We start from the raw sequence: 19,658 nt of genomic DNA, 5'->3' as shown, positions 1-19,658 counted from the left end.
CAACCGACATCCGTTGGAATTCCGTTGAATTTTTTTTTTAAAATTTCCAAAAAAATTTCCAACCGACATCCGTTGGAATTCCGTTGGAATTTTTTTTAAAAATTTCCAAAAAAAATTTCAACTGACATGGAATTCCCGTTGGAATTTTTTTTTAAAATTTCCAAAAAAAATTCCAACGGATATCCGTTGGAAATACCGTTGGAAAATTTCAACCCTAATTTTTTCAATTGAATACGTTGAAAATTCCGTTAAAAATTTCCAACGGGCGATTCCAACGGATATCCGTTGGAAATTTTCAACGGATTTTTAACGGAAATCACCGTTGAAATGCCGTTGAAAACCGTTGAAAATCCGTTGAAAATTTTCCAACGGATAAATCCGTTGGAAAATTCGTTGGAAATTGCTGATTTTTTTGTAGTGCATGGACGCATGCCTTGTAGTCTTCAACCTATGACCAAACGACAAAGCTTACTGTAAGAATTATATGGTATAATAAACATTCAAGTAAAAAGGTCAAAAAGCAATCCCTGTTAAAATAAAGTATAGGGTTCCTTACAGCAAAAGTGTATCTTCCAAATGCTCCCGTGTGTCACTGATGTCTGTGGAGCCAATTGAAGTGATCTGATGAAGACCAGAGATTTTTCTTTGCGTCATTCATGAGGAGTTGACCCTTAGAACCTCCGTCAATACCCAACACGATTACACTCACAAATCATACTGAAAAGAGAAAGGGAAAATCCCAAAACAATTACTGAACTTGTAGATAGCTGACAGAAAAATACTGAACTTTTTCTATTTCCAAATAAAACATGAACTTGTAGATCTTAACACATTTAATACTGATCTTTTGAATTTTTGCCAAATATCCGATCGATCGTAAACGGCGTTAAAGTCAATAACGGAACGCGTGACGTGGAGCCTAATTATTGCCACGTATGATGACACGTAAGATGACACGTCGGATTTAAAAATTACAAAATAAAATTCGGCCGGTTAACATAAACCGGATCGATCCGGTTAATAAAATACATAAAATCGACCGGTTAACATAAATTCGACCGGTTTAGTATAGATTTTAATTTTAGGGTTTCAGTTTCAACCCCAAAAACTGTCGAACGATTCTCTCTCCCTCTCACCTCTCTCTCTCTCGCTGTCTCTCTCTGTTCGAAGGATCTCCGTCGACGTTCCTGTGTCGAAGCTCCTCCGTCAATCGTGGCGGCGGCGTGAAGACGACGACTTCTACTGTCGTCGACGAGTGGAAAGAAACCGTGGTGAGAATTTCTAAACTCTCTGTTCCCTTTTGCTCTCTTTGTTTTTGATTTTGATTTCAAACCCGAAATCGTTGTCGATGTCCAGATAAACTCTATTCATCAAGATTTCACATCCTGAAACCGAAAAACACTTGTATTTCGAAAAACCCCAAATTCTGAAACCCTAAAATACTTCGAATTCGACAAATCCGAAACAGTTTAACCCCAAAATGACTCAATGTATTTGTTTGTTTTTCAGGTTAGACAGATTGAAAAGTGTTCGGCTTAATGGGGTAAATCTTTTATTCACATCGAGAAGCTTTGTCTTTAGGATGTTATTTGTTAGGGTTTTTTGAAGATTAACAATTTGTTGCAGGATAGTTAAGTTGAACATACATATGGGAGGATCCATGCTACATATGAATGGAGAATGGGTATATTTGGATGGCATTGTTATGGAAGGTATAGAAATAGACTCTGATTATCTTTGTTGGTTTGTGTTTGAAGATTTTGTTAAGGAGAACAAAATCAGTGCACCAATTTATGAAATGTGGTATAAATTACCACATCAGACATTGGATGAGAAGAAACCAATTAAAGAGGATGTAGATTGGGAAATTCGGGGCATGTGTGAACTTGCAGATGAGTATGGAGAAGTAGATGTTTTTATAGATCATGAGCTGTGTATAGCAACACCCGGGGTTAGAAGTGAGGGTCAGACAAGTAAGGGGGTTGATAGGAATGGTGAGGATGAGTGTGAGAGAAATGAGGGGCAGACAAGTAAGGGGGCGGATGACAATGCTCATGATGAGTGTGAGAGAAATGAGGGGCAGACAAGTAAGGGGGCGGATGACAATGCTCATGATGAGTGTGAGCAAACTGAGCAGCAAACAAGTAATGGGGTGGAGGACAACACTAGTGATAAGCCCGAGGGAAATCAGGGTGAGGGAGATAACAGGTTCCAAGCTCAGTTTAAGTCTGGAAAGGAAGGTCAAGCTGCAGCGGTTGAGAATGAATATGAGAGTGATAATGATTTTGTAGACAATGATGACATCTTTCCCCCTACTCCGCAAAATACCGAGGAAGAATGGAAGGATTATGAGAGAGGGATGCGACAAAAGAAGTCAACAAGACAAACAATGCCCCGAGATAAAGAGTTTTTTTTCTTGGGTCAGACTTTCAATTCTGGAAAGGAGTTTAAAAAAGAGATATTGAGGTATGTGTTGACAACTCAACACAATATTAAGATGTCATGTTGGGGTGAAACCAGATCAGGAGCTGTATGTAGGACAGAAGAATGTCCTTGGAGAATTTATGCTTCATTGGAAAGCTCCATGAGCAAATGGATGGTAAAAGTGTTTCATCCACATCACAGCCACATTGCAAAAGATCGTGCAGATATGGTTTCGATGAGGCATATTGCTGAGTTATTTTGTGATGTTCTTAGACGGAACCCATCTTATAAGGCCGCTGACATTCAACATGATATGAAGACAGAGTATCAGCTGACAGTCCCGATCAGTAAATGTTTCAAGGCAAGGCGCATTGCATTGGATATGGTAATGCAAGATCAGGTGGTGCAATTTGCAAAGCTGTGGGATTACGAGCATGAGCTCCGAAGGTCTAACCCTAACACAACCACTGAAATTGTCATTGATAATGGGTTATTTAACAAATTCTACATATGCTTTGAAGTGCTACGCAATTCGTGGAAGAAATCTTGTCGACCAGTCATTGGACTTGATGGATGTTTTCTAAAGTGGGAGCTAAAAGGAGAACTACTTGCAGCGGTTGGTCGGGATGCCGATAATCGTATTTTTCCTATTGCATGGGCTGTTGTACATATGGAGACAATAGACAGCTGGACTTGGTTTGTTCAGAAACTAAAAGCTGATTTATCCTTGGGAGATGGCCAAAACATCACCATATTGTCTGACAAACAGAAGGTACAAGTTATCAATCCTTATCTTAGATACAATAGACACTTGACTTAATTTGTCTTTTGATCAAAGTTATGTGTTTGTACAGGATTTGTTGAATGCAATTCATCATGAATTACCACGTGCGGAGCATCGAATGTGTGCTCGACATATATATGATAACTGGAAGAAGTCATTCAAGAGTCTAGAACTGAAGTGCCTATTTTGGAGAATTGCAACAAGTTTCCATCAAGGAATGTATGCGGAACACATGGGTACATTGGCTTCTAAAGATCCTGATGCATATGAAGCGTTGCTCCGAACTGAGCCAACACAATGGTGTAGAGCTTTTTTCAAGGTAGATTCACATTGTAAGGATGTGCATAACAACTTATCGGAGAGTTTCAACCGAACTATCAAAGAGGCAAGGCTGAGACCAATGATTGACATGCTTGAAGAAATCCGTAGACAAACAATGTTACGGATTGCAAAGAGATCGGTTCAGGCAACCAAGTGTGTTACAGAGTTCACTCCAAAAATAATGGCGGAGTTGGAAGAGGCTCGGGGAAAGTCAAGGCATTGCATGATGATACCTAGTGGTCGAGGCAAATACGAGGTAATGGAATTCGGGGTTAGTTTTTCTGTTGACCTGTATGCCAAGAGTTGCGCATGTCGTAGATGGGACTTGACGGGTGTACCGTGTCAGCATGCCATTACAGTGATCAATGAGATGAGATATGATCTTCCAAGGTAACATTCATAACTCATTCACTTATCTATATAATATGTTACACATACTAACACAATTTGTTGTTGTTTTGATATAGATATGTGGCTGAATATTATTCCAAATCAACATGGGAGGAGACATATACACGTAATATTGATCCGGTTAATGGAGAACCAATGTGGGAAAAATTGGGCAAAGATCCAATCGGTGTACCTAATTTTAGAAGAATGCCAGGCCGCCCGACAAAGTTCCACCGACGAAAAGATCCTCATGAAAGTCCAAAAAAGGCTGGACACATGACACGCCATGGTCGACAAATGACATGCGGTAGATGTAGGCAAGTTGGACATAATGCTGCCGGTTGTAAGAATGAACCCGTTCTTGTGTATGGACCAAAGAGGAAGAGGGGCCGACCAAGAAAAGATGTTCAAGCTCAGAATCCAAGGAATCAAGTTCAGAATGAAAGAGTTCAGGTTCAGGAAACGCAGACAAATAATACATCACAAAATTCAGGTACCCTTACATCATTTAATAGTTTTATGTTCTCAGCGCTTACATATACTGAAATTGATGTATGTTACAGGTACCCTAGACCCAACTCAACCAACTCAAAGAAGTCAGACTGTGCAGACACAACAACAGAGGCCGCCTACACACCGTCGTATACTGGGCAATACGCGTACACCGCAATTCGGCCCGAGAACAACACTTACCAACACATCGTTCCAAGTCCCATGGAAGTAATCAAGACCCAACACACCAACATAGTCATGTCTGCTTTTTTTTTTTGCTATCCTGTGATTTGCTCGAACCGTTTTGGTGGTCATCGTTATGTTTGTTATTTTTTTGTTATGGTCGAGCATACTTTAGCAGGTTTATGTTGGTATGTGTTTTGGTTAGGCAGACTTCATGTATTTTGGCTAATCCTAAATCCAGACTTCATGTTCTCTGTGGACAATTGTTGTTCAATCTTAATTAAGCTAGTTTTCTAGTTATTTATCTGTTATATATGTCACAATAACATGGACAAACACATTGAAAGTTTATATATCATCCAAAGTTTATATAACATGGACAAACACATCTCATCCAAAGTTTATATATCATCAAAACAGGAACAAATGTGTTACATGGACAAACACATTTTCATCAGTTTTTTTCAAAACAAAATATTACATATTCATAACATCCGTTCTCTTCAAAACAACACATCACATATTCTTCAATTTTCTTCTACAACACAAACTAATAACTACAACAACTACTACTTCAATAACATATGGTAGTAGCTAACAACACAAACTAAAACAAAAACTACAACCACTTTGTTCACAACATCTTTATACGCTTCAGCAGAAGTTATGTATTTTTTGAGTTCGATGTTGTTGTTTTGTAGCTCCATCTTGTTGTTTTGCAGCTCTATTTTGTACATTTTCAACTCTTTTTTCTGATTTTCATTCTCCAACTCCAGTTTTTCAATGTGTTCACGTAAGATCTCCGTTTCTTCCACCATGGCCTCATCAACCCATTTGAACACATGCTCATAGTTGCCCTACCATACACAAACAACATCATACATCAAAACTACACACTACAATAACTTGTTTCAAAATATAATTCTAACCTGTTGTTTAGCACAACGCAAAAAAACTCTTCCCGGGTTGTTGTCTGTTCTTGATATCCACATTACAATATCGCTTCCACATTGACAATGTCGAGGTACACCTTTGATCTGATTTGACTCATGACCCGATCTCCAACTTGACCTTGCATTTGAACGAGAACTACTTCTACCACCCTCTGACATGTGACTCATCTATAACAAAAATTACTCAACTTATTCTTCATCGATTTTTAACCGATATCAACTTTGACACACCAAAACTAAAATCAAACCAAAATCAAAATCAAAAACAAAGAGAGCAAAAGGGAACAGAGAGTTTAGAAATTCTCACCTCGGTTTCTTTCCACTCGTCGACGGCAGTAGAAGTCGTCGTCTTCACGCCGCCGCCACGATTGACGGAGGAGCTTCGACACAGGAACGTCGACGGAGATCCTTCGAACAGAGAGAGAGAGAGAGAGAGGTGAGAGGGAGAGAGAATCGTTCGAGAGTTTTTGGGGTTGAAACTGAAACCCTAAAATTAAAATCTATACTAACCGGTCGAATTTATGTTAACCGGTCGATTTTATGTATTTTATTAACCGGATCGATCCGGTTTATGTTAACCGGCCGAATTTTATTTTGTACCGGTTCGATCCGACGTGTCATCTTACGTGTCATCATACGTGGCAATAATTAGGCTCCACGTCACGCGTTCCGTTATTGACTCTAACGCCGTTTACGATCGATCAGATATTTGGCAAAAATTCAAAAGATCAGTATTAAATGTGTTAAGATCTACAAGTTCATGTTTTATTTGGAAATAGAAAAAGTTCAGTATTTTTCTGTCAGCTATCTACAAGTTCAGTAATTGTTTTGGGATTTTCCCAAAGAGAAAACTAGCACCTTAATGAGCTCCACAATATTGGCAGTCTTGTTCATATCTCAACCCCATAGCCTTGAATACAATTCTACATCCAGACGATGAAAATTTCAAATCAGTAGAAAGACAAAAAATCAATAGAATGCGCACAAGAACCTTTTCTATAGCTTATAATACACATAGCAAGCAACATTGATAATGTTGAAATAATGACTCAAGACCTATGCTGGAGTTGCAAAAAATCATGTGTCGAAAGTTTGTTTTAAGATTTGGTCAAATATTTTAGTTGTATTTCAGTTTTTTATGTTTGCCACTTTGTTTCAGTTTTCTTTAGTAACTACTAGGAAGTTATTCTACGTGTTGTGTTATTATGTATGTTGCAGATCTTTTATTTAAGTTGTAAGTTTTCAGAATCAAATATGCGTCAGTTTCAGAAAATGTCTTCATGTTCTGTCTCAATGCAGAACTGTCTTTTCTTCTCTGTTGAAAAGTGTGTGTTTGATCAAATGTGTTTGAGTGATTAAAAGTGTTTGTCTGGGTCAAAAATCAAAATAAAAATCTAATAGTGGTATCGGAGCGTTTGTTTGATCTTGGTGGGATCTGTGAGGAAAAATCGAAATCTGTGAGCAAATGGAGCAAAGCAATGGATCAAGTTCTTCGGCATTATCAAATATGGCTGCTCCAATGTTTGGTGGGAAAAATTATCAGATATGGGCTGTTAAGATGAAGTTTTTCATGAAAGGAGCAGACTTATGGGAAGCCGTTGAAGAGGATGACGAGGTTCCTCCTCTCGGTGCAAATCAAACAGTGAATCAAATAAGGATCCACAAAGAGAAGGTAACGAGAAAAGCAAAGGCTATGTCATATCTTTTCTCTACAGTTTCTCAATCGGTGTTCACGAAGATAATGTCGTTTGAAACGACAAAAGAAGTGTGGGATTTCATGAAGGAGTATGAGGGAGATGAGAAAATCAGGGGAATGAAAGTTCTCAATTTGTTCAAGGAGTTTGAAAGACAACAAATGAAGACAAATGAATCTGTCAAGGATTACATAAATCGGTTGGTAAGCATTGTGAACAAAATAAGGATACTTGGCGAAGACATTGAAGACAAAAGAATAGTGCAGAAGGTATTGGTTTCAATACCAGAACGTTTTGAAGCAACTATCGCATCTCCGGAAAATACGAAGAAACTTTGAGACTTGAAACTTGCTGACGTTCAAAGTGCTTTGCAAGCACAAGAACAAAGAAAGATCATGAGGAGCGATGCATCTGTTGAAGGGGCGTTGAAGGCAAGTGTAAAGAATTGGGATGCTCAAAAGGGTAAGGGACCGAATCATAATTTTGATGCAGGAGAAAACAAGAGTGTATTTGAGCCATGTAAGCATTGCAAGAGAACAAACCATCCTCACTCGAAATGTTGGAAAAGGCCAGATTTTAAGTGTAGGAGATGCAGCAAACCTGGTCATATATTTTTTTTTTTTAATGTGATTGTGTATTAAAATCCGAGAGAAACGTTCTTATATCTGTTAACCAACAGAAAGAAAACTGTACAAAATATTAGGATTCCCATACGCAAGTGGGCAAAATAGATTTCAAAATAATAGAGCACGTGATCTAACGTCGGCCTGCGGTCAAGAAATACCAATCCTCGAGTAGATGTTTTTGTGAAGAGTTCTTGTTCAGCTGGTCAGAAAGCAGCATAGTCCTCATCCTACGGTCTAGCTTTGTCCGTGCATCAGCTATGGTTCTTGTCTTACCTCAGAAAATCCGATTGTTCCGCTCCTGCCATATTATATCCACCGCAATATGGCTGATAATTTTTTATATAAGTTCCCTGTTTCTGCAGTTGTTTCCACAAATTCTTGTGCGCCATTCTGGGAGTTGTGATAAATCGCTCGGGGGAGAAGCCCAACAACATTCTGCATAATACTTCCACAGAGCCAGGCTATATGGACAATCATAAAATAGGTGAGCATGAGTTTCGTCTGACATACCGCAGAGATAGCAGTTGGCGTCCACATTAATTCCCCATCGCAATAGACGATCCTTTGTGGGAAGTCGACCTTGCATGACTTGCCAGTGGAGGAGGGAAATTCTTGGCGTTGTTACGGGCAGCCAAACATTGTCCAACCAGTTCGGCTTGGCTCCTGAGATTCGAATCTGTTTCCAGGTTTTACTCGACGAGAAACAAAGCTCATATTTGTCATTGTCATGCTTCCACATAACCGTATCTGCACCTACAGACTCGAGTGGGGGTCCGATGGCAGTGAGTGCGATTTGGAGCTCCTGAATCACCTCGGTTCGAGCCCCTGTAAATGTCCACATGCCTGTCGGCGCTGCCTCAGCTACAGTTGCATTCTTCGGAATACCTAAGAGCCTCGGCCCCTCATCTCCTGCAAGAGTAATCAGCTGACCTATGCCTGCCCATTGATCATACCAAAAGCTAGTATTTCTTCTGTTGCCTAGCTTCACTTTCAGGAACTTGCAGACCGTTTCTTTCAAGCTCAAGAGTTTCCGAAGAATCCATGATAATCTGTTGGATGGTTTACATATCCAAAAGTTGTTGGATTTAAAGACATTCTGCTTGATCCAAGCAACCCAAAGTGACCCCCCTTTAGCAAAGATTAACCAGATGAGTTTTAGCCGGAACACCAAGTTGAAGTCCTCAAGGCGTCGTAGTCCTAACCCTCCCTCTGCTTTCGGCATACAGATGGTTACCCAAGAGATTCTGTGACCCCCGGAAGCTTGGTGACTGCCTTTCCACAAGAAGCTTGAGCATAGACTATCTACCTCTTTAAGGAAGAATTTGGGAAGGGCAAAAATCTGACTCCATGCGTTAATTAGCCCGTAGATGACTGTCGAGATCAGCTGGATATGTCCCGCGTATGATAAGTATTGAATGCTCCAAGCAGTGAGTTTACTCTTGATCTTTTCCAAGAGAGGCTGGAAGTCTGACTTTGATAGCTTTGTTGGATTAAGGGGTACTCCGAGGTACTTGACCGGTAAAGTACCCAACTTTAATCCAATTGTAGCAGCCAAACTGTCTGCCTGATTTTGCTGTAGGCCACCTAGAAAAATCTCGGATTTGCTCGTGTTCATTGCTAGTCCTGAGCCTGTGCTAAATTGATCAAGAATGTCTAACGCTGCACGTAGGGATTGGATATCTCCAGAGCAGAAAATCATCACATCATCTGCAAAAGAGAGGTGAGTGATGGAAGGTTGTCGACATTTAGGGTGAGGGCTGAATCTGCCGATGGAAGCTCCTTGATCTAGCATCCTTGAAAAAATTTCCATGGAAAGGATAAAGAGATAAGGTGATAGTGGGTCACCTTGTCTCAAACCTCTCCTTCCTTTGAAGTAGCCCGCTAATTCTCCGTTAATGTTGACCGAGAACTTAGGTGTTGTGATGCACATCTTGATCCAACTTACAAATTGCGGTGGGAGATTAATAGCTTGCAGTATCCGCATCAAAAAATCCCAAGACAAAGTGTCAAACGCCTTTCGTATATCAATTTTTATCATGGCGCTTGGAGGAGAACCCTTATGGTTGTAATCCCGAATTAGTTCAGTGGCTAGCAAGACGTTCTCCATCATCAGCCGACCTTTCAGAAACGCGGTCTGATTCGGGGAAATGAGTTCTTGTAGAATCGGCTTGAGCCTTTTGGCTATAATGGTAGATACAATCTTGTAAACCGTGTTGCAGCAGCTAATCGGGCGAAAATCGGCTAAAGAGACTGCTCCTTGTCGCTTGGGTATTAGGGTAATGATGGTTGCATTTGTCTGCCCTAGAAGAATCCCTGAAGCAAAGAAATCAGTGACTGACTTCACCAAATCAGCTCCTGTGATATCCCATGTTGCCTGGAAAAATTCTTTTGTAAATCCATCGGGTCCCGGTGCCTTATTGTTTGGCATTGCTAGAAGAACCTGATGGATTTCATCAGGAGAAGGTAGTCTTGTTTGTTCGACAGCCAAGTTAGAGGGACAAGAGTACCTGAGCAATTGTCGAATGGAATCAACTGTGGGCGGCAAAGTTCCCAAATCTGCTTCACCAATCAGTTTCGAATAAAATTCCACTGCATGAGCTTTAATACTTTCTGCATTGTCCAGCCTTTGCCCGTGTTGTCTTCTAGTATGTGAATGTGGTTCCGTGCGTTTCTAGCGTTCGCCACCTTGTGGAAGTAACTTGTGTTTCTATCTCCCAATTGTAACCATTGTACGCGGGACTTTTGTCGATATAGTCGCTCTTCAGCCAGTGATAGGACTAACCACTCCCTCCTCAATTTTTTTTCTATCTCAATCACCACAGGATCAGGGGATTGAAGCATGTATGTCTGCACCTGCTTCAGTCGATCGCCAACCGTCTTCACTTTTATGGATAGGTTGTTGAACAGTCTCGTATTCAAGAGTCTTAGCGGCGCTTTGATTGCTTTCAAGGCTTTACATAGCTTGTATTGGTCAGTTCCTCCCCATAGTTGAGTGTTCCATTGCTGTCTAACAATCTGCATAAACTCCGGCACCAGGGTGAGATGGTAATGGAATTTAAATGGTCGTCGTACTTTACCTACGATGTCCGGGAATCTCAAGACACACGGGGCATGGTCGGATGGCCCAGGAGTCATGAACTCTGCGTAGACCGATGGGAAGGTATCCATCCACTTATCATTACCCACTGCCCTATCTAATTTCACCGAGAGAGGGTTAGCCGATTGGTTATTGCACCAAGTGTACTGCATGCCTGAAGTCGGGATTTCTCTCAACCCTGACGTCTCGATACATGTCGCGAATTCCTGTCGTCCTTGGCTCTGAGAAGGTACTAGGGTAAGGTCTGATCGGTCCATCTGGTGTAGGGGTTGGTTAAAATCCCCTAAGACTGCCAAAGCATGATCGACCAATGGAGGATACACGGAGAGCTGTAATAGTTCATTCCACAGATCTTGCCTAGCCAACGCATGGTTGCTTGCATACACAAAGGTTGCTGTAAGGGAGATCCTAGACGTCGGATTATGGATGGCACAGGTGATGGATTGTTGTGTGGACTTATATACCGTGACGAGTATAGAGGGATCCCAGACAATCCAAACTCGACCATGACGATCATCACCGTAGTTGCAAAAGGACTTCCAGCCTATAGGAATTGCTGACTGGACTGTTTCTGCATTGTTCTCGAGGATGTGCGTTTCAAGTAGGCCTCCTACCAAAAGTTTGTGCTCAAGTATCCACTTGCGAACCAAAATTTGTTTTTGCCGACTATTGAGTCCGCGGATATTCCACGCAAAAATCATGGGAATCCTTTAAGATATTAGTTACCTCTCGTGGCCTTGTGACCACGACCTTTACCCCTTTGTTTCCCTTTTCTTTGAGTCCATTTGGTTTCTTCTGTCTCATATGATCTCGTACTTGCACCCACTGTTTCATTGCAGTCGGCCAAGAGCAAAGGTGTTATCGAGGCTTGAGCTTCACCATGAGTGGGAGTTGGGTCTAACTGTTCAGAAAACTCAGTTTGAGCGGCATCCTCTATAACTTTACTAGGCTTAGAAGGAGAGCCTTGTCCTCGAATGTCCTTTTGAGGTTGAGGTGTTTCAACATCTGGGGATTGAGAGGTGGAGGCCAGATTATGCCCTTTCTCATATGTATGAGGAACACTGACTTTCGGCTGGTCAGGGATGGTAGTGGTGACCGATTGGACTGGGCGGCTACTTGGAGGATGGGTGGGGCAGTGAAGGTGGTTGTGACCAACTTCACGACAATGATAGCAAGTAGGTGGCAACCAATCATATGCAACATCTACAGACAATTCTTTTCCTGTAGGGAGCCGCACCGTAACCTTCCTCGGCACAGGACGGTTGAGTTGGACCTCCGTGTATATTCTGGCTATTGCCAAATTCTCTTTCGTTGCAGTTTGCCTGTCCATGTACAGAGGATCTCCCAGACTCGTTACAATTCGACACAGGCAGTCAGAATTGTAGAGTATGTGGGGGATATTTCGTAGGGTGACCCAAGTGGAGATCGATCGAAGTGGGGGTTTTTCTGGGTTGTGATATGGATTCCAGTTGGACACGAACATTGGGCAGGCCCCGATGTACCAGAATCGCCGACTGAGTATCCTGTTTCGGGCTTCTGCATTGGGTATACGGAAGAGAAACGTTCCATTTCCGGCATCGTGGACTCTGATGCGTGGTCCCTTCCTTGCCCATAGGCCATTGACTGCCCCGATAACGCGACCCATCGACGGGGGTAATCAATAAAATTGTCCGATGAGATAGTCTTCCCATTCCTTTGCTGATTCCTCCAGAGATTCCTCTGGGATTGTGACAAGCGGGACGCCCGTAGTATGCGTTTCTGGTGTTCCCCGCCGCTGCATCTTGCGGGAAGCCGGGAACAAATGTTCACTCCAATTCCTAGGTGCCGAGTTAATAAGGGGTTCCGGATTATTGTTACCTTCCGTAGCTACAGACGTGTTCATCTGCGTACAGGTGGGTTGCATCTCCAATCTCCCATGCGGTGTTGGAGAGAGATTTGTCGCCTTAGGGGTTGGAGGACAGGAGACAACTTGTCGGTGATCATCAAGAGATACTTGTCCTTTTACACCAGAGAGTTCAGGGAAATGAGTTGCTCGCTCCCGGTAGGTACCAGAGGCAGGGGAGCTTTGGGGTAGACTCTCCGACTGCAGCTCGGAGGATTTGGGGGGGGGAGGAGGAGGTGGTCAGAAGGGGCGATTTCGGAACGACGATGTTGGGTGGTGGTCGACCAAGAATACTCGGCGATGGCGGAGCGAAGGAGGAGCGTAGTCGTCGGCGCATGGTTCTCAAGTAATCTGGTGGAGAGAAGCTTGGATTTGGTGACTTTTTTCCGGCCGGCAGTGGCCGGCCGGTGGGGGGAAAGGTGTGTTAGGGTTTCGGTGATTCGCCCCCGCTGTCGCCCAGCAGGAGAGAGAAAACCCTTTTCCAGCAAACCTGGTCATATTGAGAAGTTTTGTCGAACCAAAATGCCGCAAATTGCCGAAGCACAACCGGTAGAGACAAATCAGTGAGAAGATTGCTACTGCCAACAGAGGTTGAAGGAGCTAAAATAAATGTGCAAACTGAGAGGTCTAGAGTCGAGAAGGAGTGTTGAAATAGTGACTCAAGACCTATGCTGGAACTGCAGAATATTAAATGAAAGTTTGTTTTAAGATTTGGTCAAATATTTTAGTTGTATTTCAGTTTTTATGTTTGCCACTTTGTTTCAGTTTTCATTAGTAACTACTAGGAAGTTATGCTACGTGTTGTGTTATTATGTATGTTGCAGATCTTTTATTTAAGTTGTAAGTTTTCAGAATCAAATACGCGTCAGTTTCAGAAAATATGTCTTCATGTTCTGTCTCAATGCAGAACTGTCTTTTCTTCTCTATTGAAAAGTGTGTTTGATCAAATGTGTTTGAGTGATTAAAAGTGTTTGTCTGGGTCAGAAATCAAAAAAACAAATCTAACAGATAAACTACCATAAATTCACACTAACCCTTTTCTTTGGGAGTAATTATACCAATCGGACAATCTTCCCTTAAACCAATTTACCATCAAGGGGGTAGTAAGACAATACCTTAAACCAATGTTTACATGCCCCTTCGTACATGACATCAGAGAATGTAACATAATAATCCTTCAAGTTTAGCCGGTTGACGGATTCCCTTTGCACGAACTGTGCTTAATTTCTTCCTCGACAAAGGATGTTCTGCTCTTGGTTCTACAATGCAATTGGTTCTTCTGCAATTTTTGCATTAGTGTACTTGGTTCCATAGTATTTTAGTGTAATCCCGTTTAAACGAGTCTATATCAAGAGCAAGAGAACAAGTAAAATAAAGAATGAAGAGAGCAACAACTGAGGAACCAAGAGACATTCAAGAAGATGAAGAGTGTGACTTTTATTAATTACATAAGTTGAAGTCTATTTTTAAACTACAGAGAGTAAAAGGGTCTAAATATAAATATTACAAAATGCAGGGTTGGATGATTTCCTGATCAACAACCTATCTTATATAAGGGAATATCTATGAAATGAAAAAGATATGTTTTGAGTGTAAAATTCTGAGAGGCAGCGATTCCTCAACCTCGCTGGGTCACCGTTCCCCTTGAATGGGATTTATCTGTGTGGGTTGTTGATTGCTGAGTTGTGTTGGGTGACTATAACTTTGTTATCTAAAGTATAAATGATGTGATTCCAATTGTAAAAGATCACCAACTCACTGTAATTATGATTTGCAAAAGTTGATATCGAAAGGAGAAAGTATCAATTAGAGCTGAAAGTTGCAAGTCACGTTTCAAATTCAGAAAAGCAAAATGAGCAGGGTGTCCTATTCTTTTCATAACTTTCGTTTGGGATGCTTCTCCGTTTAAATCACAGTAAACTAGACATCAAGAGTTTTTCATAGACTTAAGGATCAAATTTTTTTATGGAGATTTGACCCTTCATCGAGCAGTTACAATCTGAGCAAAATTCTGTTGGCTAATATCATAGCTTACATTGTAATTCCCCGAAACCTAGATCTGAATATTTAAATATTTACGGAATAAATAATTGAATAAACATGCTGCAAATTGCCAAAAAAGGAATAGTACAATATTGGGAGAGGATCGCGAAACCCGGTAGTCTCGTTCCGAGCAAGAACGGTTTTTAAACGATTATTCGCAAACTGCAAAAAAATAATAAATAATATGTATCATCATGCAACATCCATCACATTCATATCATTCACAATCACACCCGTATGGAGTCCACCATGGGGTTTAGCCATAGATCCTAGTCAAATCAACATGACTAGGAGGGCATCACCCGCCCATCACTCGAGTGACATTGGCCATCATATCGCATGCGACTATGCGCCTCACGCGTTGGTCACGTCTCGTGACTACCGATGTCAAGTCCATGACATAACAAAAGTATAATCATACCATATGGAGTCCACCACAGGGTGTAGCCATAGTCCTAGTCAAGTCAGCATGACTAGGGGCGCCTCCACGCCGGTCAAGTCCATGACGTTGGTCGTCGTGTCACACATGATTATATCACAAACACAATCATGCTTCACTCCGTCGCACGAGTGAGCTGCAGATATGGCAATCATCGTACATGTATATCCCTGGTACAATCACGCGCATCACGGTATTCGGATCTTACCGATCTACCGCTTAACGCCATGCAAGCTACCCAACTTAACAAATACGCACGAGTCTCTCAAAAGTTGGATGGCACATCTCACCGTGCGTGGAACTCGAAAATTCACTGAAGAGTGGGTTTCGAGCTCTGGACCGGTCGGACTACTGTCTGGTCTGTTCAGTCTAGGTTACTATTGGCCTCCATCTCGTTCATTTGGTCTTGTCTCGGTCTACTCCGTCTCAGTCCGTTCGAACTAGGTGTCAGTCCGTCCAGACTACATCTGCTGGTCTGTCCAGACCGAACCGTTAGTTCATCCAAACTGGGATCTTCAATCCGTTCGAACTGGGACCTCCGTTTGTTCAGACCAGGACCTCAGTTCGTTTGGACTGGGCCCTGCACTTCGTCTTCCTCGCGAAACACCTTTCGTGACCCGACTTCGTTTGATCGTTTCTCACTCATTTATTAACCAAATTACTTCCCTTTATTGCTAAATGTTCATTGAAACATACTCTATCTTTTCCGACCTAGACGTTCCTGCCTCGAGATCTGAGCAAGACCGATATCGACCTTTTTCAACTTCGATATCGACCTTTCATAACATCGAGATGAGACACTTTGGGAGAATATTGATATTAGAAAACATCGATTTTGAGGTTTCTAATATCGATATTTCGAGATTTCTATAAAAAAGATCGCACGTAAACCGAGAGAGAGTTCGTACATTTTCGTACTTTTCGATACTTTCGATATTTTTCGGTTCTTGACATTTTGGGGGGACGAATTGGTGTGGAGATTGCTATATTTCATTGTTCAATGATTGATTCTCTATACTATATCTTCTATTCCTTTTTCTATTGAAATGTTGTATGAATTCATGTGTACTTCGCTTTCCTCCATGATGTTGAGTAGTTTACTTGCTATAGGCTAGAGAATCTAGCCATGTTACGAAATTATCAATGTGTTTAAATGGTTGATGCATGTCTAAGTTAGATCCGGTTTTATGAATTGAACATAATGCTTTCTTAGGAATGATCACCCTATAGAATTGAACTTAAATTAGTTAATTGCAAAAGAATTTGGATTAATTAATAACAGAATTCGTTCATAAGATAGGTCTAATTATTAATTATAAACGCATAGGTTGGACTTGATAAGGAATTCTTAATTCGACCTAGGAACTATGATAGCGGATGTTAATGCGTCTAATGTAAACCTAAAGATGCGAATGGTGATGGGAAAACGTTAGTTAGAGAATGAAGATTCCTGACCGAACGCGTTCTAGAATAGAGGCCTGAGTTTCCTGAATCGACCTTAGACTGCAAATCAACCATACCTATTTAGATAGTACGTAGCATCAATGAACCCTCGAACCTACAATGTCTTTAATTATTGTTTTTCCCAACCAACCAACCAACTATTTTGCTCTCGACCTTCGCTAAGATCACCATCGACACCATCACCTCTCGGTCTCTGTGACCCTGGTACTACATCGAATCCGTACCTTGCGGAATCGACTTAGTCTAGATTTTATTACTTGACCATCTATTTACCTAGATTGGCACGATCAAGGTTTCTGGCACCGTTTTCGGGGACTGAGATTCAGTCTTGGTGCCAGTTTAGATTCTAGTTTTCCACCACCATCTACTTTCTTTCCACCACCATCAGATTCCCTTCTTTCGGGAATCAGAACTTTGATTCCTTCGATTTATGACCAGGAGCCATGGAAGTCAAACTCTATTTCCTCTTGAACCAGAAATAGTAAGAACTCTTCAACTCCTAAGGCAATGAAGGAGATTGGAAACAATAGAAGACAACAGAAATGTTGACGACTATGCATAACGCTGCTCCACCGAGAGGAGTCGAGCGAAATGAAGCGCTTACTTTTGGAGATTACACTGCTCCAAAGCACACTTCACTACTTTCTTGCATTCGTAGACCGGGAAACGGGCAAACCTGCCTCGATCTACAACCTGCTTTTATCCAGATGCTATACGGGAGTGCATGTCAAAGGTAACTCTACCGAGGACCCCAACTTGCATCTAACTCAGTTTAAATCTCTATGTTAGTCTGTTAGAGTAGCGAACGAAGTTTCGGCTGAGAAAGTGCCACTTCTTGCTTTCCCCTTCTCTTTATCAAGAAAAACACTCATATAGCTCTATGCTCTGCCAGTAGATTTGATCCATACATGGGATCAACTTGCTGACAAGTTCATGAACCGATTTTTTCCTACTCATAAGACTCAACTTGCGAAGAACAAGATTACCTCCTTCTCGCAAGAACATGGAGAATCCTTGAGTGAAGCATGGGAACGTATCAAGGAATATCGAAGAGCATGCCCTCATCATAACTTCTACAGATATTACCTTCTGTTAAGTTTCTTGAACGGATTGAGGGATGAGATAACGTTCTACATTAGCTGTGCTAACGGAGGTAGCCTTCAAAAGCTAACCTCTGATGAGGTGGAAGAACTAATCGAATGTATGGCTAGCGATAGAACCACTCCAACTGAGTTCTCGAGAAAAAGGTGTAATGTAGAGAATGTTAGTGAAGTATAGGCTCTGAAAGTCGAATTAGCTGAACTGAAGATGCAGGTCTATTCATTGAACCGTAACGCCTCAGGCAAAACATCAGATCAGTTCAATGGAGACTAGTCGATATTCTCTCAAGAACAAGGGGTTGAGGATGTTAATATGCTGCTAACAATTCTTATTCCAACACCTACAACCCTGGTTGGAGGAACCATCCTAAATTCTCTTACAAGAGCAATAATTACCAAAATGTTCCTCAAGAGAACAGGAACTAAGCGTTCCAAAACTCGAGACCATTTCGAGGTCAAACTTTCCAACAGAGACCTCAACAACCGTTAAGAATACCGAGGGTATCAAGGGAACCAACAGTTTAACGTTGTCTATGTGAATGACAACGAAATTTACGGAATGAGGAGAATCCTTGCTGAACAAAGGAGAGCCTATTTAGAGAAGCAAAGGAATCTAACCAAAGAGGAACCGGAGGACGTATACATTCCACCACCTCCCGACCACCTCCTATGTCGTTCTCGCAGCGATTGCAATGTACTCCGCCAGTTGATGGTGAAGTTTCTTAAAGACTCACTCGTTAAGAAGAAATTAGAAGAGGAACCATTAATCCTGACAACTGAATGCAGTGAGTGCTATACTGCAATAGGACCTACCAGCCAAGATGGCAAATCCAGGAAGTTTCTCTATACCCTGCCAATTGGGCAGTGTCTCTATGCTTAGCGCACTGTGCGACTTTGGAGCGAGTGTGACTCTAACACCAAAGGCCACATATGATAAGCTGAATTTGGGTGAACTGAAGCCCACTAAAATGATCTTGCAGCTGGCAAACAAGTTAGTGAAAGCCCCTCTGGGAACTTTAGAGGTTGTATCACTTAAGGTTGGAAATGTTTACGTTCCGATCGATTTCGTGGTTACTGATATGGACAATAGAAATGACGAATCAGCCATCTTAGGACGTTCATTCCTCAACACTGTTGATGTCGTAATTCATGTCTGGAAAGGATGCATCGAGATGCATATAGGAGATGAGGACATTGAATTCAAGCTGGAACTGAAGCCAGAACAGGCTAAAGAAGAAAATTCATGGGCATTGACTATTCCAGAAGAACCGCCTAGTTCACCGGAAAAACAAATTCTGCAACTGAAGGATAAGGGTAAAGGATATGCCTATGATGAAGATGTCTACATCCTATCAGTGGCTAAATCTGTAAACTCTAAAGAATGCTAAATGTATTTTTAACAATCTAAAACAATAAATAAGGAAACAACATAACCAAGGTGTGAAGCAAAGCAAATATCTGGTAAAGAAATGCACAAACCAATTAAGAAAACAAGCATTTCTGCCTTTGATCAGAACGTTGATGATTGACACAATCAACATCAATCTTAACCAAATAAAAAGACATGTCACTTCTACTTACAGTTTCTCTGATAAAAAATGATTTCGAACAAATACCTATAGTAAAACATTAATGTTGTCAAGGTATGTGAAACACAATTTTTAAAAATTATATTGACAATCACCTCTAAAGTTTCAATGTTATTAGAGGACAGTGAGTTTTTAAGATACAACAGCAGCGTGTTCAGAATAACTTTTCTCGAATAC

The 19,658-nt window shown here is 41.3% G+C and overlaps 4 protein-coding genes across 4 annotated transcripts; 2 read left to right on the top strand and 2 right to left on the bottom strand.

Moving 5' to 3' along the window:
* The first annotated feature begins 2,481 nt into the window (after window positions 1–2,481).
* On the top strand, window positions 2,482–4,830 carry LOC104801928. The gene is made up of 4 exons (XM_010525315.1): window positions 2,482–3,196; window positions 3,279–3,919; window positions 3,997–4,412; window positions 4,483–4,830. Exons 1-4 carry the CDS (start codon window positions 2,498–2,500, stop codon window positions 4,641–4,643), a joined length of 1,917 nt encoding a protein of 638 aa, XP_010523617.1. The 5' UTR covers window positions 2,482–2,497; the 3' UTR covers window positions 4,644–4,830.
* A 333-nt stretch (window positions 4,831–5,163) lies between these two features.
* Window positions 5,164–5,715, bottom strand: LOC104804713 (uncharacterized protein At4g04775-like). The gene is made up of 2 exons (XM_010529058.1): window positions 5,524–5,715; window positions 5,164–5,451 (listed from the first exon to the last, which is right to left on the bottom strand). The coding sequence occupies exons 1-2, from the start codon at window positions 5,713–5,715 to the stop codon at window positions 5,164–5,166; spliced, it is 480 nt and encodes a 159-aa protein (XP_010527360.1).
* A 1,297-nt stretch (window positions 5,716–7,012) lies between these two features.
* On the top strand, window positions 7,013–7,579 carry LOC104804703. The gene has a single exon (XM_010529048.1). The coding sequence runs from the start codon at window positions 7,013–7,015 to the stop codon at window positions 7,577–7,579; it is 567 nt and encodes a 188-aa protein (XP_010527350.1).
* A 625-nt stretch (window positions 7,580–8,204) lies between these two features.
* Window positions 8,205–12,609, bottom strand: LOC104804698. The gene is made up of 3 exons (XM_010529039.1): window positions 11,691–12,609; window positions 10,650–11,574; window positions 8,205–10,374 (listed from the first exon to the last, which is right to left on the bottom strand). Exons 1-3 carry the CDS (start codon window positions 12,607–12,609, stop codon window positions 8,205–8,207), a joined length of 4,014 nt encoding a protein of 1,337 aa, XP_010527341.1.
* Between the last annotated feature and the right edge of the window lie 7,049 nt (window positions 12,610–19,658).

The sequence above is a fragment of the Tarenaya hassleriana genome, unplaced genomic scaffold (assembly GCF_000463585.1).
Source record: "Tarenaya hassleriana unplaced genomic scaffold, ASM46358v1 Cleome10, whole genome shotgun sequence".
NCBI classification, from domain to species: Eukaryota; Viridiplantae; Streptophyta; class Magnoliopsida; order Brassicales; family Cleomaceae; genus Tarenaya; species Tarenaya hassleriana.
Note: the sequence above shows the minus strand (reverse complement) of the source record. Positions and strands in the feature narration are given on the sequence as shown.